Source organism: Sciurus carolinensis, chromosome 7, assembly GCF_902686445.1.
Source record: "Sciurus carolinensis chromosome 7, mSciCar1.2, whole genome shotgun sequence".
NCBI lineage: Eukaryota > Metazoa > Chordata > Mammalia > Rodentia > Sciuridae > Sciurus > Sciurus carolinensis.
Window position 1 is genome coordinate 120,937,567 of NC_062219.1, and position 23,663 is coordinate 120,961,229.

General features: G+C 53.9%; 1 protein-coding gene across 1 annotated transcript; it reads left to right on the forward strand.

The window, feature by feature from the left end:
- Nucleotides 1-1,237: 1,237 nt before the first annotated feature.
- On the forward strand, nt 1,238-23,192 carry Ip6k3 (inositol hexakisphosphate kinase 3). Its single transcript, XM_047559723.1, has 6 exons — nt 1,238-1,405; nt 9,842-10,182; nt 16,750-16,960; nt 18,135-18,310; nt 19,443-19,618; nt 21,626-23,192. The coding sequence occupies exons 2-6, from the start codon at nt 9,984-9,986 to the stop codon at nt 22,082-22,084; spliced, it is 1,221 nt and encodes a 406-aa protein (XP_047415679.1). The 5' UTR covers nt 1,238-1,405; nt 9,842-9,983; the 3' UTR covers nt 22,085-23,192.
- Nucleotides 23,193-23,663: the final 471 nt, after the last annotated feature.

Here is a 23,663-nt window from a genome sequence, read left to right on the forward strand (position 1 = left end):
TGCGTAATGGAAAGCCAGCTCCAGTGTGTCTTGTCACTGCTGTGTGTCTCCGTCACATATTAGGGGCTAAAAAATGTTGTTAAATAAGTAGATGAGTAAGAAGTCTGTAGAAACTGGCTCCTTATAACAACAACAGAAGCGCAGAAACATCATGGAGAGTGATCGGCCCTCAGGAGACCCGGGGTCCAACCCAGACTGGCAGACTCTCTGGCCACCTTGCTCCATGGGAAGTCCCTTTCCCTGTAGACCCCCGAGGGTGTCCCACTCAACCCTGTGGCTCCAGGGAGAGTCCAGTCAGGGAGGAGAGGGGAGCTGAGGAAAGCAGGTCACACCCTCCTCCAGGGCCAGTAACCAGAGCCCGGCAGGGGCGGGGGGGCACCCAGGATCAGGACTAACAGGGCAGCCTGACCACTTGCCTTCCCTCAATGAGTGAATGTGATCTGTCGCCCTGGGGGGAGGGGAGCAGCAGTGGCCTGCACAGTGCCCCAGTCCCACGCTCCACCAGGCTTCAGGGCACCCCTGAATTCCTGTCACAGGGCAGGCTCTGCCCTGTCTGGGTGTGGGAGGCCTGTGTCTGTCCGCAGCAGAGGACTTGCTGAGGCAGTCCCAGGGAGGCAGCTGTGGACGGGCGGCCCCCGTACCTGCTGCAGCCTTGTCCTGCAGCCCGGCCAGGCCCAGGAGCTGATGGTGCCTTGAGGACCAGGAGGCCTGGGCTGTCTCCCATTCCACCTGAGGGTGGGCAGTGAGGGAGGACAGGCCTCTGTGCAGAATGAGCACCGCATAGAACACGTGGAAGAGGAGCTAGGGCCATGTGGAAGAGCCAGCATGCCTTGGTGCAGGGGCCCAGCGGGGGTCGGGATCCAGAGAGAGGCTGGAGAGGGGTGGGCAGAGTCTCTGATCCCAAGAGGAGGCCACCACTGAGAGTCTGGAGGCCGATGCCCACACAGGGAGAAGCTGGAAGGGACAGGTGGGCCCCCAGCCCCAGGGGAGCTCGAGTCCTTTGGCCCTTGTGCTCAGGGCCTGGCACCCATCCAGGCAGCTGAGAGGACTCTCCTCCACTGCAGCCCACTCCTCCTTTTTCTCCTCCCTTCCTCTCTCCTCCTCTTTATCCCCCTCCCTCCCAGACCCCTGGCCCTGCCCCAGAGCCACAGAACACCCAGCTGACAGCTGGACATGCCAGCCTCTGCCAGCCCTTCCCCAGAAGGTCAGGTGACCCTTCCCTTCTCAGGCCACTGGTAGCCCAGCGCTCCTGAGCAGACCTCTCCACCCTGGCTGGAGTGGAGGGTGCTCTTTGCCGACGGGGCCTTTGCCAGCGCCTGCAGATGGTGGGCACCGAGAGACGGCATTCCTCTCTGCCTGAGCCCTCCCTTCCTCTCGCTGTCCCTGGCCCCTGGAGGAGGTCCTGGTGAGTGCTGCCTTGCTGGAAAGGCACGGGCGGGATGGCAGGTCAGCCATGGCAGTGCCCGAGCGCAGGACAGAGGGTCTCCTGGCCATAGGGCCTGTTCATTCCACGGGGGTCTCACCTCTACCCAGGGCTGGCTAGGACCCTCTGTGGAGGTGCCCGTGTCTCCATGCATTTGCACGTGTGTGTGTTTGAGTGTGCGCACACGCCTGGTGGGTGGTGTTCAGCATTATAGAGATTCTGGCGTTTGTTCCTCTTCCCTCTCCCCCTGTCCCCTTCCTGGGGTGTTCTGGAATCCTCCAGCTTGTCCCCTGTGTGAAGGCAAGGAGGGCAGCAGGTGAGCTGGGACTGCAGAGGCGGCCATGGGCAGCAAGCACAGGGCTGGAGCCAAGGAATCCCACTCCGGGCTGGGTTAGCCCCTTAGCAGGTGTCCAGGAGAAGCCCACAGCATTCCCTGGGCCCCAGGATCGGCATGTCCTGTCCCGGCAGCTCCACCCTTCCGCCCTATGGGGCCAAGGGGTTGGGTGACGTCAGTGCCAGTGGGCAGTGACCTGGGGCCTGGGTGCAGTGCGTCCCTGGGGCACAGTGTCCTGTGGAGAAGGGTGGAGGTAAGAACCTCCAAGGAGAAGGGGTGTCATGGAATCAGTCAGGGTTGCCTCTGCTGCCTGGGCCCTGGCAGAGTCTTGGGGTTCTACCTCCTTTGGGGCTCTTGTAGGCCCCTTAGTGAATGAGAGGCAGTCCTGTGGTCCTCAGGATTCTTGGGGGCCTTATAATCCCCCATGCTGGGTCCCTTCCCCAGAGATTCAGATCCATGGAGTGGGACGCAGGCTTCTGTATTTTTTAAAAAAACTACCAGTTCCTTTACCTTTTTATTATGAAAAACCCTACAGGGAAAAATAGAATGATATCATAAACACTCGCAGAGCCTGTACCTGGATCTAAACAGCTGTTTTGAGTTTTTCCATATTTGCTTCATCAAGGCTTAAGGATTCTGAAGTGATTCATGGAGTCACGGCGCTGCCTCCCCACACAGAGCGCCTCCGTGGGTTCTTCTGTACCCCACGGCCATTTCCCACCAACAAAATGAACAACTCCCAAGAACAGCTGCAGCCAACCGTGTTCTTAGTGCCCTAATTAATGCTGTTAGACCAAGATTTCATCGAGACAGCGTGTCAGCATGTCCCTTAAATCTCTTTCAATCTGGAGAGGCCCTACCAACCCCACGTCCTCCAGGGAACCCCTCCACGCTGAGGTGATGAATTGAAGGGCCAGTTGTCCCACTGCAGGATAAAGGCATGGCTGGGTCAGACCATTCTCAGTACAGATAGGGAAACTGAGGCCCAGAGTAGAAGGGACAAGGAGTTTGAAGCAAGATCAAGTTTTCTGGTTCCCTCCAGCTCTGTTTCCCTGCATGCCTATCTCACTGTGATCCTTATCATTGACCTGAACAAATCCTCCTGTGAGACCTGTGGTCACTGGAACGCTCCCCATCACGTCTCAGAGCATCCTGGGGCCAGTCCGGGCTGAGCCCACCCCATGGCCAGCAGCAGCCCCTGCTCCCTTCTGCAAGGAGCAGGGTGCTTGTATAAATCCTTCCCGGGCAGAAATCCATATGGTTGCTATCTTGTTCGCCAGCAGCCGCAGGGAACAGCAATAAACTTTATGAGCACAGGTTGTTCAGGGAAAGAAACCTATGTGCTGGCTGGGGAAGTGGGGGTGGGAGGGGAGGGGTATGCCAGGGAGGGGCTGCACGTGGTGCTGCATTTGTGCTGCTTTGTCTCATACAAGGACAGGATGGCCCAGCAGGCTGCTGAGGAGGGCGTGGGGTGCGTCTGCTCTGGTGTGGACCTGGGTGGGAGGCACCGACAGAGTGGGGTTCACTTTGGACCACGCTGCTTTGCTCAGATTTGGTCTCAAGCTGCCATGTGGGTGCTTGGGTACAGCCTGGGCAAGCCCAGAGCAGCGCCCTGGTTGCTGGGTGTGGAGGTGGCGCTGGCTTTAGTTTTGAGATGGAGTTCAGCCCTCTCTGGGCCTCCCTGATCTCTGCGAGTGTGCTACTGCCCTCTGCTGGAGAGCGGCCCTGCTTGCGATCTCCCTAAGAGATCACTCTTCACAGTTGGCCCACCAGCTCTGGTGTGAAGGAGCCCAACCACACACACGTGCAGGCTCACCAACACGTGCACACAGACGCACGTGCACACGCGCAGCTCTGCCTCCAGATGGTGTGTTGACCATAAAGAGTTCTTCCTTTCTTGCGACCATACGTGTCTGGTCTCTTGCACAAGTCAGGTGGCCAATCAAATTACTCAGAGAAAGGTGGGCGCTGAGGGGAAGGGCGGTGGAGGACGGGAAATGTGCAGGTGGGGCTGGGTGTTTAGCAATGTCCAAGATCCTGGGTACAGTTTCAAGAGGCAAGGTCAGCAGGAGCAAGGCATGCCTGGGGGAGCATTTGCTACTGCCCATGGCTCGGGTGCTGTCCAAGGGCAGGATCTACGGAGGTGCAGGGAAGGAGAAGCCCCTAGCTCTGCCTCCCCCGACCAGCCCTTCCAATGGCGCCTGGCTTCCTCAGTCATCTTTCCTCCATGTTTCTCTCGCCTTGACAGCAAAATCAGAACATTGCTGGTGCCGCTAAGTACATTTGTCAGTGGCTGAAGGGCTTCTAAACCAATAATCGCTGTATTAAAATCGTATTTGGTCCTCAAGTTGGAGAAACAATGGGAGATTTTAAATGTTAAGAGAAAAGGGAGAAAAAAAAATCCCCTCTCGAAGGATAAAATCAGTCTGAAATAAGTTTCTGTGACTGAGGAATATGAAGAATTGCTCTGTGATTCTGGAAATCCAGCCTTCCCCAGAAAATAGATGCTCTCCAAAGGCACATATTTCAGCCATAGCTGTGAAGGTGATGTGTGAAGTCCCCCAGAGCTTGGTATTGATCCCACGGAGCCGGGGAGCCGCACAGGGGAGGGCGTATAAATCTATGGCCCTTGAGTCATTTTTAGAATGGATTTCAAAATGCCATTTTTCCCCCCTCTGGAAAATGAGCTTGTGTCTTCCCAGCCTGGATGGCCCTGGATGATGCACAACCCTTAACCATGAGAGAAACTCCAAAATTCTCCTGCCCATTACGACCTAAGCAGTTTTAAATGGTTTTCGGGTCTTCTCATCTCTAATAGATTAAAAAATGCTCCCTTGGGCATCACAAGGACATTGAATGGTACTTGTCCCAAACCTCTGGCTCTGAGAGGCCTGGGAAATGTACGTTAGAGCTTCAGAGGCGAGAGGAGGGCAGGCCATAAACCATGCTGCTTTGAATTGTGCAGCCTGCCAGATTTTATATTGCAGGCTTCTTTCGCTACAAGCTCTTTCTTAATTATCTTCTCCCCAGAATGCCCTCCCCCCATCATCTAAGATTTATCAGGATGTGGTCCGGAAGGCTTCAGTAATCTCAAGGGACCGTCTCCTTCCCATGCTGAGCTGGGGTCTGGGCCAGCTTCTCCTGACACCTGGGGGCAGGTGTGAAACCAGACACACAGTCCCAGCATCCTCACCCACTCCTCCTCCACACAACCGTCACTCCAGTCACCCATCCCTGCCCTGACCTGGCCCTTTCCTATTGTTTCATATACACATGCTCCCTGAAGCAGGCTCCCCGAGGCTTAGCCAACCTCTTTCCCGCTCCTGGACCCCTTCCCAGACCCCTCAAACCACCCCCATCTTAGCAGGGGGCGGTAGCTCTCCTAACCTTCCCACCAGGACTTATTTACTTACTCATTTAGCGGTGCTGGGATCCAACCCGGACCTCATGCATGCCAGACAAGCACTCTGCCACTGACTACATCCCATCGCCTCCAGGATTCACTTTTCAACATGATTTTTTCCCTACCAATCCCTGTGCGATGCTCATTATACTTTTAGTATCTGTTGATTGAGAAAATAGATGATGACAAAAACCTCTAGGAATTCAATAATGCCTTTAAATGAATTTGTATTTTGGTAATCACCAGAATGTTTGCATACATTTGAGAAATTATAGTGCTCCTTGGGTAAATGGTTTTCTAGTCTGCAGATAATGCTTGAGGGCATGTGGATGCGGGTAGGTCTTGACCAGCCCACAGGTGGGAGCCCCTCACCCACAGCCCTGTGAATTGGCATTGCTGATGTGGCTTCCGGGAGTGGCACTCTTGCTGTCCAGCCAGAGCAGCTCCTGGAAGGCTCCTGTCCCTGACTTGGATCACTGAGGCATATGGCATGGAGTGGGCCTTAGACAGATCCTGACCCTCAAAGAATTATGTGCGGCTCAGGAGCCCAGATAGAGCCCACACCTTGATAGGCACTGTCCCTGCCAGGAGGACTGCAAGGTGGGACTTCAAGTTTAGAATGACAGACCCTGTGTCTGAGTCTCAGCTCTGGGCTCTGGGAACGCTCTTCTACTTTTCTAATCCTCAATTTCTTCTTCTGAAAACTACTACCTTGAGGACCAGGTGTGATTGTAAAGACAGTGGTCCAGGGTCAATGCTCAAGAGGAATGGCTGTTATACGTGAGCATATGACTCATGTGAAGTTGCTTTCAACTTAAGAAACCCATGCTGGGTACCAGCTCTGAGTTGGTGAATCAGTCAGGATAGACGCTGGGTTGTGCTGCATAACAAACACCCCCAATTCTGAGTAGCTGAACGCAGCAGAGATTTCCTTCTCTGTCATGCTACAGATCTGATGTGCATGGTCTCTCAGAGACCCAGGCCAGCAGATCACACACTTCCAAGATCCCTGTGGCCAGGGAGAGAGAACATGGGGAACTGCTCCTTCAGTTTTCACCCAGATGCGTCACCTGCACTCCCCACCCCCATGTTCTGTTGGTCAAAGCAAGTCATATGGCTGCACTTACTTTCAAAGCTGCAGCCACACCACATGCCCACAGGATACAGAAGAACATCTGTGAACGGTCCTGGCAAGGACCATGGCCAGTTTGTTTCCAGATAAAAGACTTTGATAAGACATAGTCTGTGACTGGTTTGTTAAGTTTGCACCCTTACAAGTGTGACTGGTGGTTTCACCTGCCACCTTCCCAAAATGGGAGCAGTGAGTCCTAAGAGGAGCCTCTCCTGTGATTTTTAACAATCTTGGGCTCTGCGCATATACGAAGGCTCTCTGGAAACAAACCGTATGGGCCGGTCAGGACGGGTCAGGGTGTCCTCATCCACCTTGCTGGGTGGGCAACATCCGTCATCGTGTCTGGCATCAGTAAGGTCTCAGGGTCTTAGAATCACTGGTATTATCATTTGTCCCATCTGCCAAGGACAACTGGGCCCCTGTTGTCCATGACCCTCCTTCCTGCCAGGGAGTGTCTCGCAACCCAGCAGCAGGCTGGCCGTCACCCAGGCCCCACGGGGATAGAGACAGCCTGTGTCCTGTGTCCTGACACAGCTCCACGGCCATGCCCCATCAGCAGAAGTTAGCCTTGAATGTCCTGGAGTGAGACCCAGAGTTACCTCACCCAGAACATGACCTGATGACAGGGTAGGAAGACATGGGGACCTGGGGCCACCTGCCCACTTCCTGGGGGTGAGGGGCAGCCCCTAGCTGAGCTCCTCCAACTAGAGGCATCTCTCCTTTCCCACCAGCCTCCTCCTCCTCCCTCTTACGCTTCCCCAAAGAGCTCTAGGAAAGGAGGCTGGGGAAGGGGCCTGGGCTGCAGGAAGAGGTGCGGACTGGAGAAAGGGACATTTGTGTCCCTTCAAAGCACTGGAATTGCAAATGTGTCAAGATGGGGGTGGAGGCCCCCCTCAGACAGGCCCTCCACCTGTCTACCCAGCCCCCCAGCTGACTCACAAAGTCATCCTGAGAATAACCCACGCAGTGACAAACCCCAAGTGGCGGAGATGTGCAAAAAGAACTCCACAAAGGAGTTCTGCGATTCTGTCATCTGAGCCTCATGACAGAGCTGCGGCGGTGGGTGGCAAAGCGACTGCAGTGGTCATCCAGCTCATCCGGGGCCTCCGCAAGCTGGTGGGAGGCCTGGGACAGATCTCAGCTCCTGACTCCTCACGCCGTGTTCCTAGGAAACAGCAGGGCCCAGGGGTGGATCCGAGGCCAAGGCCCACGCCGATGGCAGAAGTGCCTGCACGTGGCCAAAGGAAGCTCTGAACTGAGACCAGTGACAGGAGACTTCACAGAGGAATGGGACCTTCCCTGGTTTGACCCCAGAGTTGAAGATAGAAACAGAAAGCCTCGAGCTTCCTTGGGAATCCAAGGTCAGCCTCAGGGCCAAGGTGAAGCCATGGAAGCATCCAGAGTGGCAGCAAAGCCCACCCTACTGGGCTCAGGCCATGCTGGGGGCTGGGGTCACCGCTCCTTCCTCCTCCATCCTCCCCTTCCCACTGAGCTGCTCTCCCCACACTAGCTGGATGTACACAGGAAAGTTACTCAACCCCTCTGTGCCTCAATGTCCATATCTATAAAAGGGCTGATAATACTGATTACCTTATAGAGGAGTCGTGAGGCTTAAGGCTCCTGGACCTCGCCTGATATACACCAATCTGCACGTGTGCTACCACTTAGGGATACTCTTCTCTCTACTGACACTGTGGGGTGACAACCATGTCCTTAGAACTCTCTGGAGAGACAGGGATGTAGGGACAGAGGAGGGGTGGTGGCTGCCCCGTGTAGCAGCACAAGGGCCTGCCTGGACCCAGCTGGGACATGTGGGTCGCCTGGGCTGGCATCTGGAGAGACCAGGCCTGGGTTGTACTGGACAGGGCCCTGGGGAGACAAGTGTGAGAGATGGAAGCCCTCCCTCTGCCCGGCGACAGGTCAGCTGGCAAAGGCTGGCACGCAAGTGAGCCCAGGGAGAGGGGGCTGCCTTGGTCTTTCCTTCTCTTTTCCTTCTTGTCTTCTCCAAACTTGCAAGTAGGATCAGGTGTGCCATACCACTGTGCTATCTGGTCCCATAACCGAGGTGTTATGCAGTGGAAGATGTCACCTACCTGTAGGCTGCTTCCCTTCCTGTCCACACACCTGCCACAAGCTTCTTTCAGCTCCTGGAACAGGCCCCAGGCAGGCTGCCCCTATGCTGCCCCAGGGCAGAGGCACAGAAAGGGCCTCCCCGCTGTCCCAGGCCCGCCCCTCACCAGAGGACTTGGATCTCCCCTCCCCACATCGCATCTGGAAAGCGGATGCACAGATGCCAAGCAGAACCCACGCTCTTCCCCTTCCTAAAGGAGCACTTTGTGTCCCCAGTAGCACCAAAAAAGGGGAACACTTTGTGGCCTGCAAGACGGGAGCCCGTGAGGGGAAAAGAATGGACTGAGCTGAGGCTTTCAATGCCATGGCCTGCTGGAGCCAGCCCTGAACAAATCGATGATCACCGCTGTGCACGGAGCCAGCCAGCCATGCCCACGGCCTGGACTGAAGGTCAATTAGAGGGTTAATCATGCCCAGTGCTGCCCGGCCCAGTCACATCCACAGCCAGGAGTCCAGCAGAGGGAGAGGGTATTAATAACTTGGTGGTGATGGGCACCGCTGCGGGACTGTCCTCTCAGATGGGACAAACACAGCGGCAAGAGCCTCCCCTCGAAGCGTCTCCTTGGCGCCCTCCTGAGACAAAGTCAGAACAACCTTAGGGGCTGCGTTTCTAGCCCAGAGTTCCAGCACTTGCCCATGATCAGGAGGGTAAAAGGAGCAACAGGGGCCAGAAGGACACTTTGCAAAGTGGCAGCAATGAAACCTGCCTTTCCTACAACCCAGAGCCATGGGGAACATGACCACCATAGCAGTAACGCCAGAAATCAGGACGATACACACTTTGACTGAGCATTTGCTCTGGGCACTGGGTTAACCTTTCCACGGCCCTCATCTCAATTCTGTCCCTGACTTCATAAGGTAGGCATCATTATCCTGTTTTACATATGTGGAAACTGAGGCCAAGAGAGGATTTCTGCTAACTTGCTCAAGGTCACACAGCAATGACATAATGTAGCCGTGATGTGAATTGATGGTACCCAGCTGTGCTGCACAAAAATAAGACATTCCTGCAAGACAGTGAGCTCCCCAAACAGCAGGGGCTCTGCTTGCTTCTTGTTGGGCTGGGGTCGATGTCCCCAAAGGAAGGCAGCATGATGAGAAGGTAGAACCCAAGTTCCGTACTCTGGAAACTTACAGCTGTGCATGTTCGATTTTTCAAAAATATTTTAATATTTAAATTCAAAAGGCACAAAACAATATTTAAAGTCTCTCCCTCACCCCTGCTCCATGGAGGCAAACACTGCGACCAGTTTCTTGTGACAGATGACTCCAGAAGTCATCGAAACTTATTTACAGTCTTGTGTGAGCTACTGCGAGGAACCTGCTCTGGTGGAGGCTGGGGCCCTTGTGGACCCTCCCAGCGCTGCCTCCCCAGCACACCACCTCCCTCACATAATCCCACCTTCCTCTCCTTTCTAGAGAGCCCACCGCCAGGAAGACACCTGTGCTGTGACAGCTATCAAGGCCGAGAAGGAGGAAGGTGGGGCCACAGCCGGCCTGCGCGCTGTCCCGGAGCACCTACCTCCGCCCCTTACCTTCTCCTGGAGGACTTTCCCGCACCATGGTCGTGCAGGACAGTGTGGATGCCGGGGACTCCTGGGTGGGCGTGCGGCTGGAGCCCTTCCTGCATCAGGTCGGGGGCCACCTGAGCGTGATGAAGTACGACGAGCACACCGTGTGCAAGCCCCTCATCTCCCAGGAGCAGAGGTTCTACGAATCCCTGCCGCTGGCCATGAAGCGGTTCACCCCACAGTACAAAGGTGAGTGCAGGCAGCCCCGCCATACGGCCAGGTTCGTCTGCTGGCCCCAATGCTCTCTCATGTGCTATGCTGTAGGAGTGTGAGGGTTGCCATGGAGACGTGCCCCTCTCCCCTCAGGGCTGGCCTTCACTGTCCTAGCTTTGCTGAGCTCTTCAAAGCCTCCAGGTCTGAAGTATGATGCCACTCGGCTTCCCTGTGCATTAGCGTAAGCCACCAGACTTCGAGAAATTGAAAATGGACTAAATTATACCCTAGTCTCACTCGTCCCTGTGGGGCCATTCTGGTCTGTGCCTTGGGGGCGTCATAGCTGGTCATATTACTGTGGCTAACCACAGGACAGGCTGAAGCCTCGTTAACCTCCCTCTGAAGGTCCAGGCAGGAGGTACTCAGGACCCTTGGGCAAGACAGGGATTGGAGAAGCTGGGATATGCTTGTTTAGGAATCCAGAATTTTTGTTCTCATCCAGAAAGGGCAAAGCCAGGAGATGGGCTGTCTTTGGGGTGTAGGTGGGTAACTGGGGAAACACATGGGCAACATGTGTCTCAGGTCTGAGCAGGAAGTGGCTCTGGGGAAAGAAAGCTGGGTGTGGAGGGACCTGGTTATGGATTTGCTGGTCTCCTTGTCTGCTGCCCCTGCCAGGCTCCAGGGCAGGTGTCTGTCCACACCTGGTGTTTAGTAAATGAAGTTTGCAGGGTGGACTCGATGTGGCGGCCCCCATATTGCTGGGATGAGCTCTCAGAGGGAAGACTTTCTTTGAAGAAGTTTAGATTTACAACTGCAAGCCGCTGCCCTACTGTCAAAGGGTCCATGGAGAAGGTAATATTGACCTCCAAATAAGTCCAGGGGAAACCCACTTGCTCATCAATGATCAAGACAACACAGAGGGACAGGACCATCAGCACTGGTGGTCATTCTCAGAGTACAACATTGACATTCTCAGAGGACCATCTGGGGTCAACCAACTTCCTCACAATCCCATGGGTGTGCATGCTTGCAGGTCCTCTGGCCCATCCCAGACCTGTGGACCAGAATCCCCAGTATTCCTGACCCCAGGAATCCATCTTTAGCATGGTCCCAATTAAGAACCACTGATAGGGGGTGAACAGCACCTTGAGGCCCAGGAATTACTTCTGAGCACTGTTCCACACATGCCTGAACTTAGTCCAGCCTGCCAGGTTCTCCTGAGAGTCTGAGACAAGATGGCTCAGCATCATGTCCTGAGAGAAAGGAGAGGACAGTCCCAGCCGCCTCCGCAGGCCCCTTGTCTCCCCCGGCTGGGCCGAGTCTTCCAAGGCTGCAGGCCAGTGTCGCCTGGCTGGTTGTGGGTCACTGTTCATCTTGTCAGCGCACCCACTGGAATTAATGTCTGTCCTTTTGCAACTGAACTTAACCCAGCGGAGGGGTGGCAGGCCCTGGCATGGGGTGGACTCCTGCCAGGAGCATTTCACGCTTGTCCAGCACAGCTGAGGAGCTGAGAAAGACTGCCAGGGCCCCCGTGGGCAGAGCCAGAGAGGGAAAGGGGTTGCTCTAGTCTACAGGGGACCCCATCCCAGCCCCAGCCTGCACCCCGCCTGCACCAGGTCAAGCCTCAGTGGGAGGGAGAGAGCACCAATCCTGACACCCTCAGGCAATGGTCTGCTGTCCAGATTTCTGCTCAGCCAGGTTTTCCCCTTCAGGGGGGCTATCCTTGGAGACACTCCCTTGGGGACTCTGATAACTTAGAAATTACAGATGCTCCCTAAATTATGATGGGGTTATAGCTCAACAAGCTAACTGTAAATTGAAAATATTGTTAAGTCAAAAGTGCATTTAATAATCGGACGTGGAGACGCATACCTATAATCCCAGTGACTCAGGAGGCTGGGGCAGGAGGATAGCAAGTTCGAGGCCAGCCTCAGCAACTTAAAAAGACGGTCTCAAAAATTTCAAAAAGGACTGGGATGTAACACCATTGGGTTCAATGGTATTAAATTTTTTAAAAATGCATTTAATACACTGACTCTACCCAGCACTGAAGCTTAGCAACACAGCACACTGGAGTCTTAGCTGTTCCCCTCATGACATTGAGGCTCACTGGGAGCTCCAGTTCACAGCCACTGCCCAGCATCAGAGACAGTACTGTGCCACCTATGAGTAGCCCCTGGACAGACCAATGCTCAAACATCGATGTCCAGTTTCTACTGAATACATGTGGCTTTCGCACTGTCGTAAAGTCAAAAAATTGTAAGTCAAACCATCCTATGTTGGGGACTATGTTGGGGACTATGTTGGGGACCATCCATAACCTGAGCCCAGGGCCAGGGCTGAAAGTATCAATGCCCCAGTCCTTGCCTTCAGGGCTCTTGCCAGAGGTGATATTCCCAACTTGTCAAGGAGGGACCTTCATACAACAACGATGAGGACGCTCAGATGAGAAAGTAACAGACCCCGCCCCACCTGTGCGTGCACTGGGGTGACACCCAAGCACGAGGCTCAGATGAAGCAGAAACAAGGAGCCCACACTGACCAGTCCTTCAGGGCAGGGTCCAAACACCATCTAACACAATACAAAAGGAGACACTAGAAAAAGGCCCAGGACCAAGCAGGACCACGGGGTTCATTCCCAGATGCCCGGGTGGAACCGGAAGACCTCGAGCTGAGGTCAGGTTGTAGATGGGGAGGGTCCTGCGGGCTCTCGGGTCCTGCAAGCTGCCGGTTTCATCAAATCTAGAAGTAGTTCCAGCTAACTCTTAGTGTTTGCTCTGTGCCTGGTCCCTGCAAGTGGTTTCTGGACACTAATTCATATAATCCTCACAAGCCTCTGGGGCAGGCACCTTTATTACCCCCATGCACAGATGAGGAAACTGAGGCAGAAGGAGCTGACCTAGCTTGCCTGAGGCCACTCAGCCAGGGAGAGGCAGAATCAGGATTTGAAGCCCCAAGGCCTGGCTCCCAAGGGTGGAGCCCACTCTACCCAGTGACACTGTGGCTAAAGTGAGGGACTTGGGTGTCAGTGCTCAGACAGGCCTTGCCCAAGGAGAAAGGAGACCTAACTTGATAGGTGTCACTCAGCCAGTGATCTCAAGTCGGGGGAACTCAAATGCCCACAAGGCTCTCTCAGGGATCTCCCAAGTTCTCCTCAATAGGAACGGCCCCTTAGTAAAAGGGGCCATTTCTGAGGTGGCTTTCACATGCCACTGAACACACCCTCTCCCTTCTTGTCGCCTTGCAGCAATGGCAACAGGGGAATCTCAGACAGGGATGTCACTCCAAAGGGCAGCCTCCTTGCGCCAGAAGCTCACTCTGGATTTTTGCTGGGTTCCCCAGGCCTGGCAGTGCCTTGGGGCTGTACCCCTCTACCTCCCGGCCTGCCTGTCAGCCTTGGGTGGATGGGGACATACTCTTAGGTCCAGTTGGCCAACACTTCAGCCAGATTCATATTACAGACGGTGATGAGCAAATGTTCTCATAAGCTTAAAAATAAATACATGACAGAATATTCACCAAGACTCAGGAAGTTGCTCAGCCAAACCAAAATTGCTGAGATGCCTTTAGTGTGCCAATCATGGTAGTAAGCACTCTCGTTTGCCTAGCCGGTATGGACTCTGCTTGAGGTGCATGGGGAGGACTGATGAGTGGGGCGACCCGTGTGGCGGTGGGGCTCTGGCTGGGCCCCGAAATTTCCTGGCCAGGCAGCGGCAGTAGAGCTCTGGGAGCCCCCGGGCCTCCAGGCCTAATCCCCACAGGCTCCCGAGTAAAAGAACAATCTAAGTACTGAAGAACCTGGAGTCCGCAGACAAGCTGCCCTGTCAACTCCAGGCTATGTGCAAGGGGGCTCTCTGCTAAGGAGCCCGTCCAGCAGGGCCGCTTCCAGGGAAGGGCTGAGCAGAGCCACAGACTGGTACAGAGAGAGACAGGGAGGGGAAGACAGCCAGGAAGTGGAGACAGACACTGAACCCAACAGAGACACACCAAAGACTGGGAGAGGCAGGGACGCGGATCTGCAGCGTGGCGCTGACAACATGAGAGATGGAAATGACTTCTGCGTTTTATTGGTTTTGCGTTATCTACACCTCTGCTCTCCATTTAGTCAGACACTCAGAACTGATGAGATCAGGCAAGAGCTGGAGCCTGGAGAAGTGGGTGAAGGTCACATTTCTTGTCCCTCCAGAGAGTCCTCCAGGCCCGGAGCTCCCTGGGACCATGGTTTCTGGCAGGCCTGTCACTATAGCCCCTCAAGTGCAAAAGGTCAGAGGGTCGCTGGTTGCTACCTTGAACTTTATAAGATCTGAAAGAGGCTGCTCAGAGTCAGTCCACCTTCCTGGGCTCCCCAGGCAGCTAGAGGTCCCCAAGGACAGGATGGACACAGGCCAGCCAGCTCTCTCCCCTTATCACAGGAAGAGGAATTGGTTCTGGGGCTTGATGCTGGCTTCCAGGACAGTTCTCCTCCCTAGAACAAATACAGTGATGCCCTTCCCCAAGGACACAGGGATAGAAATGCAAACCCCATGTCCTTGCGCTCCCGGGTGCTCCCAGGCCTCCGTGCTGACAGCTTCTCCTGAGGGGGTGAAATTGAGGCTTCTCTGTTCTGGGTCACGGAACAAGATGACCAGAACCAATGTGACTGGGGACACAGCAGGAGTGCACCTTATGCACACATGGTAAACACAATGTGACAACAATGGACACTCCCCAGAGAATCTCTGCCTCTGTGTGACAGTGTGTCCCTTCTGTACCCACGTCTGGCATGGCCCTCTCAGAGCTCCATCCCATACCAACCATGCACGTTTGGCCTCTGAGCCTCCATGTGTACTAACCACCACCTTCCAGGCAGGTTGCTGCCCTGAGATCACAAATGAAAAGCACACAGTGCCAGCTCGGAGCCACACCCAGGGGGCAGAAAGACATGGAAACTGTGGTACTGTTGTGACTCTCCCCAACCTGCTGCTAGCCCCGTGCCCTCACACGCAGAGTGGCGATGGTGGGCTTGCTCCAGGATGATCAAAACGCCCTCCTGCAAAGTGCCAGGCTCAGGCACAGTATTGCCATTACTGTCAGGATGGCAAAAAGTAGCGTTTTTTTTTCAGGAGCTGGGGAGAAACTGTCTCTCCCAGGCTGCAAAATTAGGGAACTAGGGATCTGAGATGACAGGATAGGCCCAGGAAGAGTGCTGAGCTAGGCACTGGAGGCCCTGGAGAGCGACTTGCTGAATTATAGAGCAGCCCTGGGAACGAGGGTCTGCACTGAGCAGCCCCGGTGGGCCTGGCAGGGACGTGGGCAGGGAAATCAGCAGCCCTTACTGCCAGCTCAGCAGAAATCACCACTTACATTTGGGGGTGACCGAGCGGCTGGGGGAGGAGATGGACGGCGTGGAGCACATGGGAACGTGCGGCCAAGGTCCTGGCAGAAAGCAAATGGTGCGTTTGGGAGACTCTTTCCCAGGGGCTTCTTGTAGAGGTGCCCACAGGCTTAGAACTACCAGAAGTGGGGTGCAGCCAGGGTGGGCAACACCAGAAAGCTCAAGCCCCAGGTCTGAAGGGCAGGGTGAGGGGAACAGCGTCACCGGCTAAGCAATGCACAAACAGACCTGGCCAGTGGTGCGGGGAGGGAGCCGTGGCACAAGTGCCCCAGCCTTCCTCCTCCCACCCTCGCACGCCTGCCAGGGCCTCCGCTGGCCAGAGCCACTGGGAAACAGGAGCACAGGGAAGTCACTGGGGCACTGCATAGGGTCAGCACCCCCCCCACACACACACACAAGGCGGGTCTGAGAGCACCCAGGGCACTGGGGCTGGGGAGCCGACAGAGAAGACTCGAGAAGCAGGGCAGGAACAAACCCGTTCTCAAAGAACTGCCCACCTGGCCACATCTGTGCTGCCACCAGCCCTGTGGCAATGCCAGTCACCACCAGGTGCCAGGCTCCTGGGAAGAGGTCTGGCCTCTACCTACGGAGCCTCAGGCTGGGGAGCTCTCACAGAACCATGTCCACCAACGACCTTCACATGCCAGAGCCTCTGACCGAGGAAATGGAGGAAATGGTGGCATTGGTGTAAAAGGCAGAGCGGATGGAGGAATCCTGAGTGCTGGAAGGTTGCATGAGGAGGGATTCCTGAAAGAAGCTGGTCAGACGAGGAGAAGAGGAGGGGAAAGAAAGGATGATGAAGGAGGTGAAGAGCAAAGAGGAGGGAAGGGGTAGCCGGCTTCCCTGAACTGCCGCCCCCTGAAGTGGGACCCGCTCAGAGGCCCCCTAGGTGGGACACGTGGGCTGTGGCATGACTGGGAAGGTGGGACTGCATGGAAAGGAAGAGGAATTCAAGAGGGAAGGCGCTTCTGTTTAAAGCAGGAAGGGGCAACATGGGATACAGCAGGGGACGTGTGGAGGCCAGCCCAACGCGTGGGGCACGTTCAGGAACAGATCCGGTTTATGGGAAACCAGGCCAGCCACATAGTTCTTCCGTGAGAGAGGAGTTGGGAAGGAGGGAGGTTGGTCAGTGCCATTAAACTGAATTCTACGGCTGTCAACCACAGACCCACGTCCGCTCAGAGGGACATCCCATCTGATCGCCCCTCCTTGCTTCGTGTGTCCTGCAGGTACCATCACAGTGCATCTCCGGAGAGACAGCAGGGGCCATCTCAGCCTGGTTGCCCCGCCACTGAAGGAGAACCGGGAGCCCTTCAAGGTCTCCCCGGAATCTGCGGCAGTGGCCATCTGGCAGACACTTCAGCAGACCACCAGTGGCGGTGGCTCCCGCCCTCTGGCCCAGCGGCAGCAGGCCCAGGTGGCACACTCGCTCAAGGAGAGGTGAGAGCTCCCGCGCAGGTGACAGAAAGCTGGGTGCTTGTCCCTTGGCAGGGACCAGTGCGACACCCACCTGAGCCCAAGGCCAACCCTCCCTTAGGATTGGCACTGAAAAAATGAGAAATTCAGATGAAGGCTTTCTCTAGAACACCCAGTGTGGCCAGAGCCAGGGAGGGGCTTTCTCTAATGCCGCTTCTAGAAGGAGGATTACCGTGCATTTCACCTGAGGTTGAAGCACAGGCGCTGTGCTATAGAGCAGGTATTTGGTAACTATTTGTTTAATTAAATATCTGTTTCATGGAGACCATGAAGTGTCTCTCAGGGGAATGTGCTCAATAGAAACCCTGGAATTGTTTATAGAAAGGAAGTGTGGCTAATTTCTCTCAGAAGTCAGCTCTTTCCTTAGCGGTGAGGACGGGAAAAGGAGAGAAGGGATGCGGCAGTCCCCGGGAGACTCGGAGACACAGGGGCCTGAGGTCCTCAAAGAGGTCTCCGGGGCCTCTGTAATGTTTGCTGGTCTTTCTCAGACAGAAAGGATCCCTGGGGATTTTTTAAACATTTAAGGGAAACAAAAGGGAGCTAATGCAGTGACAATATGGCCCTCCCCAAGGAGCCCAGTGGATCTAATTAAGCCTCTTGGCTTGGCAGGAAGCAGCACACATCTCCGTTCTCGAATGGAGATGCCAAGACGCAGAGAGGCCAGGAGAAGGAGGGCAGACCAGGGCTCCGTGTCTTCCATGGCTCTCCCCATACTCCTCATGGCCTTCTGAGGCCTCCAGGAGATAACAATATGCCAGGGCGTCAGAGCCCAAGCCCAGGCGGCGTGGCTGCCCCATACTGTGTGCCTCAACAGTAAGAGTATCAATACTCCAGATCGCTTACTAGTGAACTTCAATCACCTCAGCCCTCTGCGGGTGACACACCTGAGGAGACACCTGGGGCTTGAGAGGACTGCACTGTGGTGTGATCTGGTGCTAGGGACCCAACTTGGGCAAAGAGGGCACTTAGGACCCTGCAGCTGTCTCCTGGCAGCCGGAGAGAGACATCCTGGATGTCAGCTGGGGACAGCACTTGTCAGAACCTGTCCCGGAGAGCCTGGGCAGTCAGCACAGACGTCCTTCCCTGGCCTCTGGCTGTGGCTACCCTGACTGGCGCCCTGTGCTTCCCACGCCTGCAGCCCCGCCAAGGCGCTCCTGAGGCCTGAGTTCCACCTCAACGCCCAAGTCTCCTCACTGGTGCAAGATGTTAATGGAAACCAGGTTGAGAGGTGGAGCTTTAACCCGTGGGGCCTGCACTGCCACCAGGCCCATCTGACCCGCCTGTGCTCCGAGTACCCTGAGGAAAAGCGTCACCGTATCCTTGCCACCTTCCCCACCACACATGGTCCCACAGGCAGGAAAGCGCACCCAGCAGGAGCAGTGGAAGACAGGGAGACAGAAGGAGATGCAGAGACAGAGGAGACGGAGTGACAAGGGGCAGAGGTGGAAAGGGGAGACAGACATGCCCAGGGCCAAGGGACTGGGACAGGAAGAGAGAGATGGGTGTGAGGGGTCACTTAAAGGCACAAGACCACAAACCTGGGACCTACAAGAGATCAGATCCCTTCAGAAGAAAACTTGAGAGGATGGAGAAGTCAGACTGGGAATTAAGCTGAATACAATGTCCCTGGTAGGGCCATTGACCTGTCTCTGCCAGCTAGGCAATAGGATGAGGAGGGGCAGGGTCTCCATAGGGAGACAGGAATGAGTAACACCACTCTGGGTGCAGGCAGGCGGGGGCTCAGAGGGCCAAATTCTCCCTGCAAGTATCTTCCCATAGGCTCCTGGGGCAAGGAGGGAGTGTGGGTCCTCCTTTAGGGAAGTGCTCATGGGGTGGACTCTGGGAGGAGGCAGACCCCCGCCCCCACAGGCTGTCATATCCTCAGTGAGCAAATTTAGATTCGAAATGCCCCTCCATCACCACTGGGCTGCTGCCTGCAAACCGGCAGCTGGTTTCACAGTATTTACTAAGACACATCTGCAACCTTAATCCCTAAGAAGCTTTTGCAGGATAATTACTCCTCTGAAATTAATATTCCTGCAACTCATCTCCGAAACGAGCATCAACCCACTTCTCCCAAAAGGTATTGGCCCATTCAGTGACTGGAGGTTTCAGCCTTGTGATTTTCCGCCATGAAATGTAAATTGGGCATGGCCTGCCAGGGATTTCACGCCTGCATTAAATTTCGATCTCAGAGCAAAATGGAAAAGGGGAAAAAAGGCTCACATACTCATAAACTCCCCCTAAATACATGGACTTATTAAAGCAGCCTGCAAAGCTAATACCTTGCATTCGTAATAGTGAGGGCTTGCCTGTAAGGGAGGAAATCGGAGGGAATGACAGTATGAGCAGGGACATTCCAGGCAGCTTCTGGGCGTGTTAACTACCTCCGGAGGGAGAGTAGCCTTGATGTCCTAAGAGCCCTTCCTTAACTGAGCATGACTAGGGTTCTTGCTGCTGGAAAATGTAGTGTCACAGTACACGCATCCCTGTATCCTGGACCTGAAGATGGGGACCCGGCAGCACGGAGACGATGCATCTGAGGAGAAGAAGGCTCGCCACATGAGGAAGTGTGCGCAGAGCACCTCGGCCTGCCTGGGTGTGCGCATCTGCGGCATGCAGGTAGGTGCAGAGGACCCAAGCGGGGGTGGGCATCCTGGCATGTCTACTGTGGAATGAGAATAGTCCCTAGCCCCCTCCCTTCCTGCATCACTTTTAGGGAGCAACAGAGGCAGCCAGGGACCACTTTTTCAACAAGGAAATGCATCTCTGGGTCTGGGACACATCTCTGGGTTTGGTTATTTGGGTCTTGCTTTCGCAGTGCTGGGGACAGAACCCAGAGCCTGTGCATGCTAGGCAAGCACTCTGCCTCAGCCCACATGCTGGGTTTTATTAAGAGCACCCTTCAGGATGGTCATGTCAAAAGCCCACCATTTGTTAGCTTGGTCTCACAGTCTTTGGCAGCTGAAACTTTCTGCAGTGACCCCATGGTTCCTGCCCATGTTGAGAGAGGCCTTTGATGACAGTGTGTGGCAGGAGCTGCGGAAAGAACTAAGAGAGGGTGCACTCCGCCTTCCTGATCCCGCGCTGTCCTGACTGATGAAGCAGAATCCTCTCCTCCACACGGGACTTGGTCTGCTCTTGGAATTCTTATTAGCTATCCCCTCTTCTGCATCCACCTTTCTGTGTCTGCTGCCTGGTTTGGTTAACAAAGTGAGAAGGTCATAATCTGCCAAACCCAGACCGAGGGATGGTTAATTTCCTTATTGCCCTGATCCCTGTCTCATCACGGCTGTTCCAATATGGTCAAGGCAGGACTGCGGAGAACGGAGGATAAACTACCTCCACTCCTTTACCCTTACAGTCTGTCTACTCAAAGCAAAACCAGACACCGATTTGACGGTAAACGTTATGGCTTTCCTTAATTGAAACTGCCACCCCTTGAAGCTGGAAGTCGAGTCTATAAATTCGTTGCACAGATGTCCCTGGGAAGGCTTGGAACGCAGTCCTCAAGAGAATGGAGTGTGATGATTTGTGGTGTAAATGGAATCTCTCTCTGGACCTCAAACCTTCTGAAATTGATCTGATTTATTTAGAAAGTGATGCCTGTCATGTATTTATGATGGCTAATTTAGCAGCCAAACTCCAGCCCTCCAAAGACGACACCAAGCCTATCAGATCTGAGTTTGTTTTTTTTCCAACCCTGGTTTTCTGTAAAGATATCATTTAATCTGAAGGCAAGAAAGACTTGAGAAGCTGTCTTAGCCAGGTATAGGCAGCCCTGCCCAGGGGTGACTGGTCTCCCTCCAGGCCAGCCGCCGGCCTCAGTTCAGTTTCTGCTGCTGCCTCTGCCATCTGAATGAAATGGGGGTGGCTGCCATGGTCCCCCATCAGCAGCTCTCTTCCATCTGCTCCCTTCTGGTGGCCAAGACATGACAGGGGAGGGGAGGGGAGGGGAGATGGTGCCAAGGAGAGGCACCACCAGCCCCACACAGCGGCTATAAACCTCCCTCCTCCACTCAGACCTCCCCCCACCCGGCAGCTGCACGGTCTGCCTACAAACCCCGCCCACACCTGCCCTAGCCTGTCTTTTTACCTCCTGGAAATTCACCCCACTCTACCTCAAGAACCAATACTGTTTCCTTAAAATCTGCAGAGAAAGGGCTTTATAAACTTTGTTGGGAAGAATTTAATCTAGTTGGCTTTCCAAGGCCATTGGCTGTGATTTCAGATTCCTACTAAAGCTTTCTAGCTTGGGTTTGCTAATATCTAAATTGAAGAGGGCCCAAAGCCAGGGCTTAAATCATCATTTGGAGGTTGACATCGGAAATTCACCAGAGAGGAGATCCAATCGTTGCCTCGTGGGTGGAGGGTCAACCCTGTAGGGTAAAGGATCTTTAGACCTTGGATTATTATTAAAGTCTTGCAGAGAGAGCATTTGAAAATGCAAAAGCTACACCGAGGCGAGAGGGAAGATCATCTGCTCACTTCAGTTCCTCTTGCCCCGCATCTCCTGGAAATGTGCTTGTAGATTAAGGGAGCTTGAGACCTGTGACTGTAGCAGGGCAATTTTTTTAAAGTTTACAATTCCAATTCTTCACACTTTCTCTTTCTTCTTTTCAATGTAAGGTTTATCAAACGGATAAGAAGCACTTTCTCTGCAAAGACAAATACTACGGAAGAAAGCTCTCAGTGGAGGGCTTCAGACAAACGCTCTATCAATTCCTGCATGACGGAAGCCGCCTGCGGGCAGAGCTCCTGGAGCCCATCCTGCACCGGCTCCGCGCCCTCCTCTCAGTCATTCGGAGCCAGAGCTCATACCGGTTCTACTCCAGCTCTCTCCTTATCATCTACGACGGGCAGGAGCCAACCCCAGGTGGCATGCATCCTCAGGAAGCTCCACAGAAGGCCCCTGGCAGTGCTCCAGCAGGTCTGGCCAAAGTGGACATTCGGATGATCGACTTTGCCCACACAACCTACAAGGGATCCTGGAATGAGCATACCACCTACGATGGACCAGATCCTGGCTATATTTTTGGCCTGGAAAACCTCATTGGGATTCTGCAGGATATCCAAGAGGGAGAATGAAACTTCTTGGAACTATGTGGAATTTTCTGGGCTACAGATTTTGAAAAGGGACCTATTGGTAGCTAGGATAGGGTAGATACCCCTTAGATGTTTTAATAATCAGATCTACCTTCAACAGCCATCTCTATATGTGGCAGACTGCATTAACGATTGCTAAAGAATTCCACCCTGGAGGCAATTCCACATGCCGGGCATCTCCTGTAATGCTGGTCGTTAGTCAGTTTGAAGTAGCGCCATGGCGGAGCAACGGAGTCAGAGGCCAGCGCTGCAGTCAGATTCTGGAGTATTTGCCTCTACAAATGCTTTCTTGTCTTGCTGCAGTCCTCACAGCTGTGAGGCAAAAAACAAACACAAAAAAAAACCCTACTGGAAGAAGTCTTGAAGAATGAGTTCCCAAGTTCATGGATTTTTCTGCCTGTGTGGGCTGCAGCTCCATGGGTGGACAGAGCCAACGAGAGCCTCTTACCTTCTTAGGGGAGTGGGTGTGACTTGCCTATGTCTCCTGCTCCATGGCCAGGTTCTAAATGACAAGGACACCCGCTGGGGATGCACCCCAATAGTCGATGTGCTTCACACGCACAAGGCCTTAGGTTTGGATCCCCAGAACCAAGATAATAATAATATAAATAAATAAATGGACAAGGATACACCCAGGTATGAGCACTAGTAAACCAAGACCTTGCTTCTCCATTTTTGCCTATACAGAGAAAGAAGGACTCTTGACAGACTTCCCAGTGCCTATGGGGAGTGAAAACTCTGCCACATTCTGACCATAAAATGACTCTGACCATGAAATGCAACTTGAGGAGGAACCACTGGTGTTAAACTCTACTCTCTGCTTTCTGTTTATTTATTGGGGGAGGGGGGTGGGGGAGTCCAAAGAAAAGAACCTGGAGGACCGAGGAAACCAGGGCCAATGTTTACAAGACTGGTGGACAAGTGTAAATAGGAAACGAGAGCAAACAGTTCTAATTAATTCCTTCTTCTGCAGTGTGGGAACCTATTACAATGCTCTTGGGTCAAGCGCTGCGATACGTTACCCAATTAGGGAAATAAATTTGTTAATAAAATTGCTGAGGTCACCAGCGATTATTGGTGGGCCTTATTACCCTTTCTGTTTGTTTATTCTGATCAGCACACTGTATGGGAGTTCCAATTTATGAGTGAGTAGAGTACACAGCAGGAATAGTTCCCCGATTTCCCGCAATCCTTCAGGGAACTTGGGTGGAAAGGGTGGCTAATAAAATATTTGCATGTATCTGCGAGGCAGGCACCAGATCTTTCATTTCATTTGAAACTTATACAATACAAAATTAAGTAGTTGTTGGATTCTAATGGATAACTGCCGTCAAGTTTTCAAAATTTCCACACTTGGAAGGAAAAGAGTGGCCTGGGTCATAAAATTTTTTAATTCTGGAATACATTGCATGGATTTTTTAAAGCCAACTTTAAAATCCCAAATTATGTTTGGCCAAGGTAATGACATAATTATTTTACAGACTCTGCATATGGGGAAAAGTGGAGCCAGAGCATGTTGGGGGCAAAAGAGAGCCAGCTTCAAACTAAATATTTGCTTATG

What these genes read in the sequence shown, in the direction of transcription:
- Ip6k3 (XM_047559723.1), top strand. Translation starts at nt 9,984, where the DNA reads ATGGTCGTGCAGGACAGTGTGGATGCCGGGGACTCCTGGGTGGGCGTG. An exon ending in GCACACTCGCTCAAGGAGAG is followed by an intron (nt 16,961 to 18,134) that starts GTGAGAGCTCCC and finishes CCACGCCTGCAG; the next exon opens with CCCCGCCAAGGCGCTCCTGA. An exon ending in CCCTGAGGAAAAGCGTCACC is followed by an intron (nt 18,311 to 19,442) that starts GTATCCTTGCCA and finishes GAGCATGACTAG; the next exon opens with GGTTCTTGCTGCTGGAAAAT.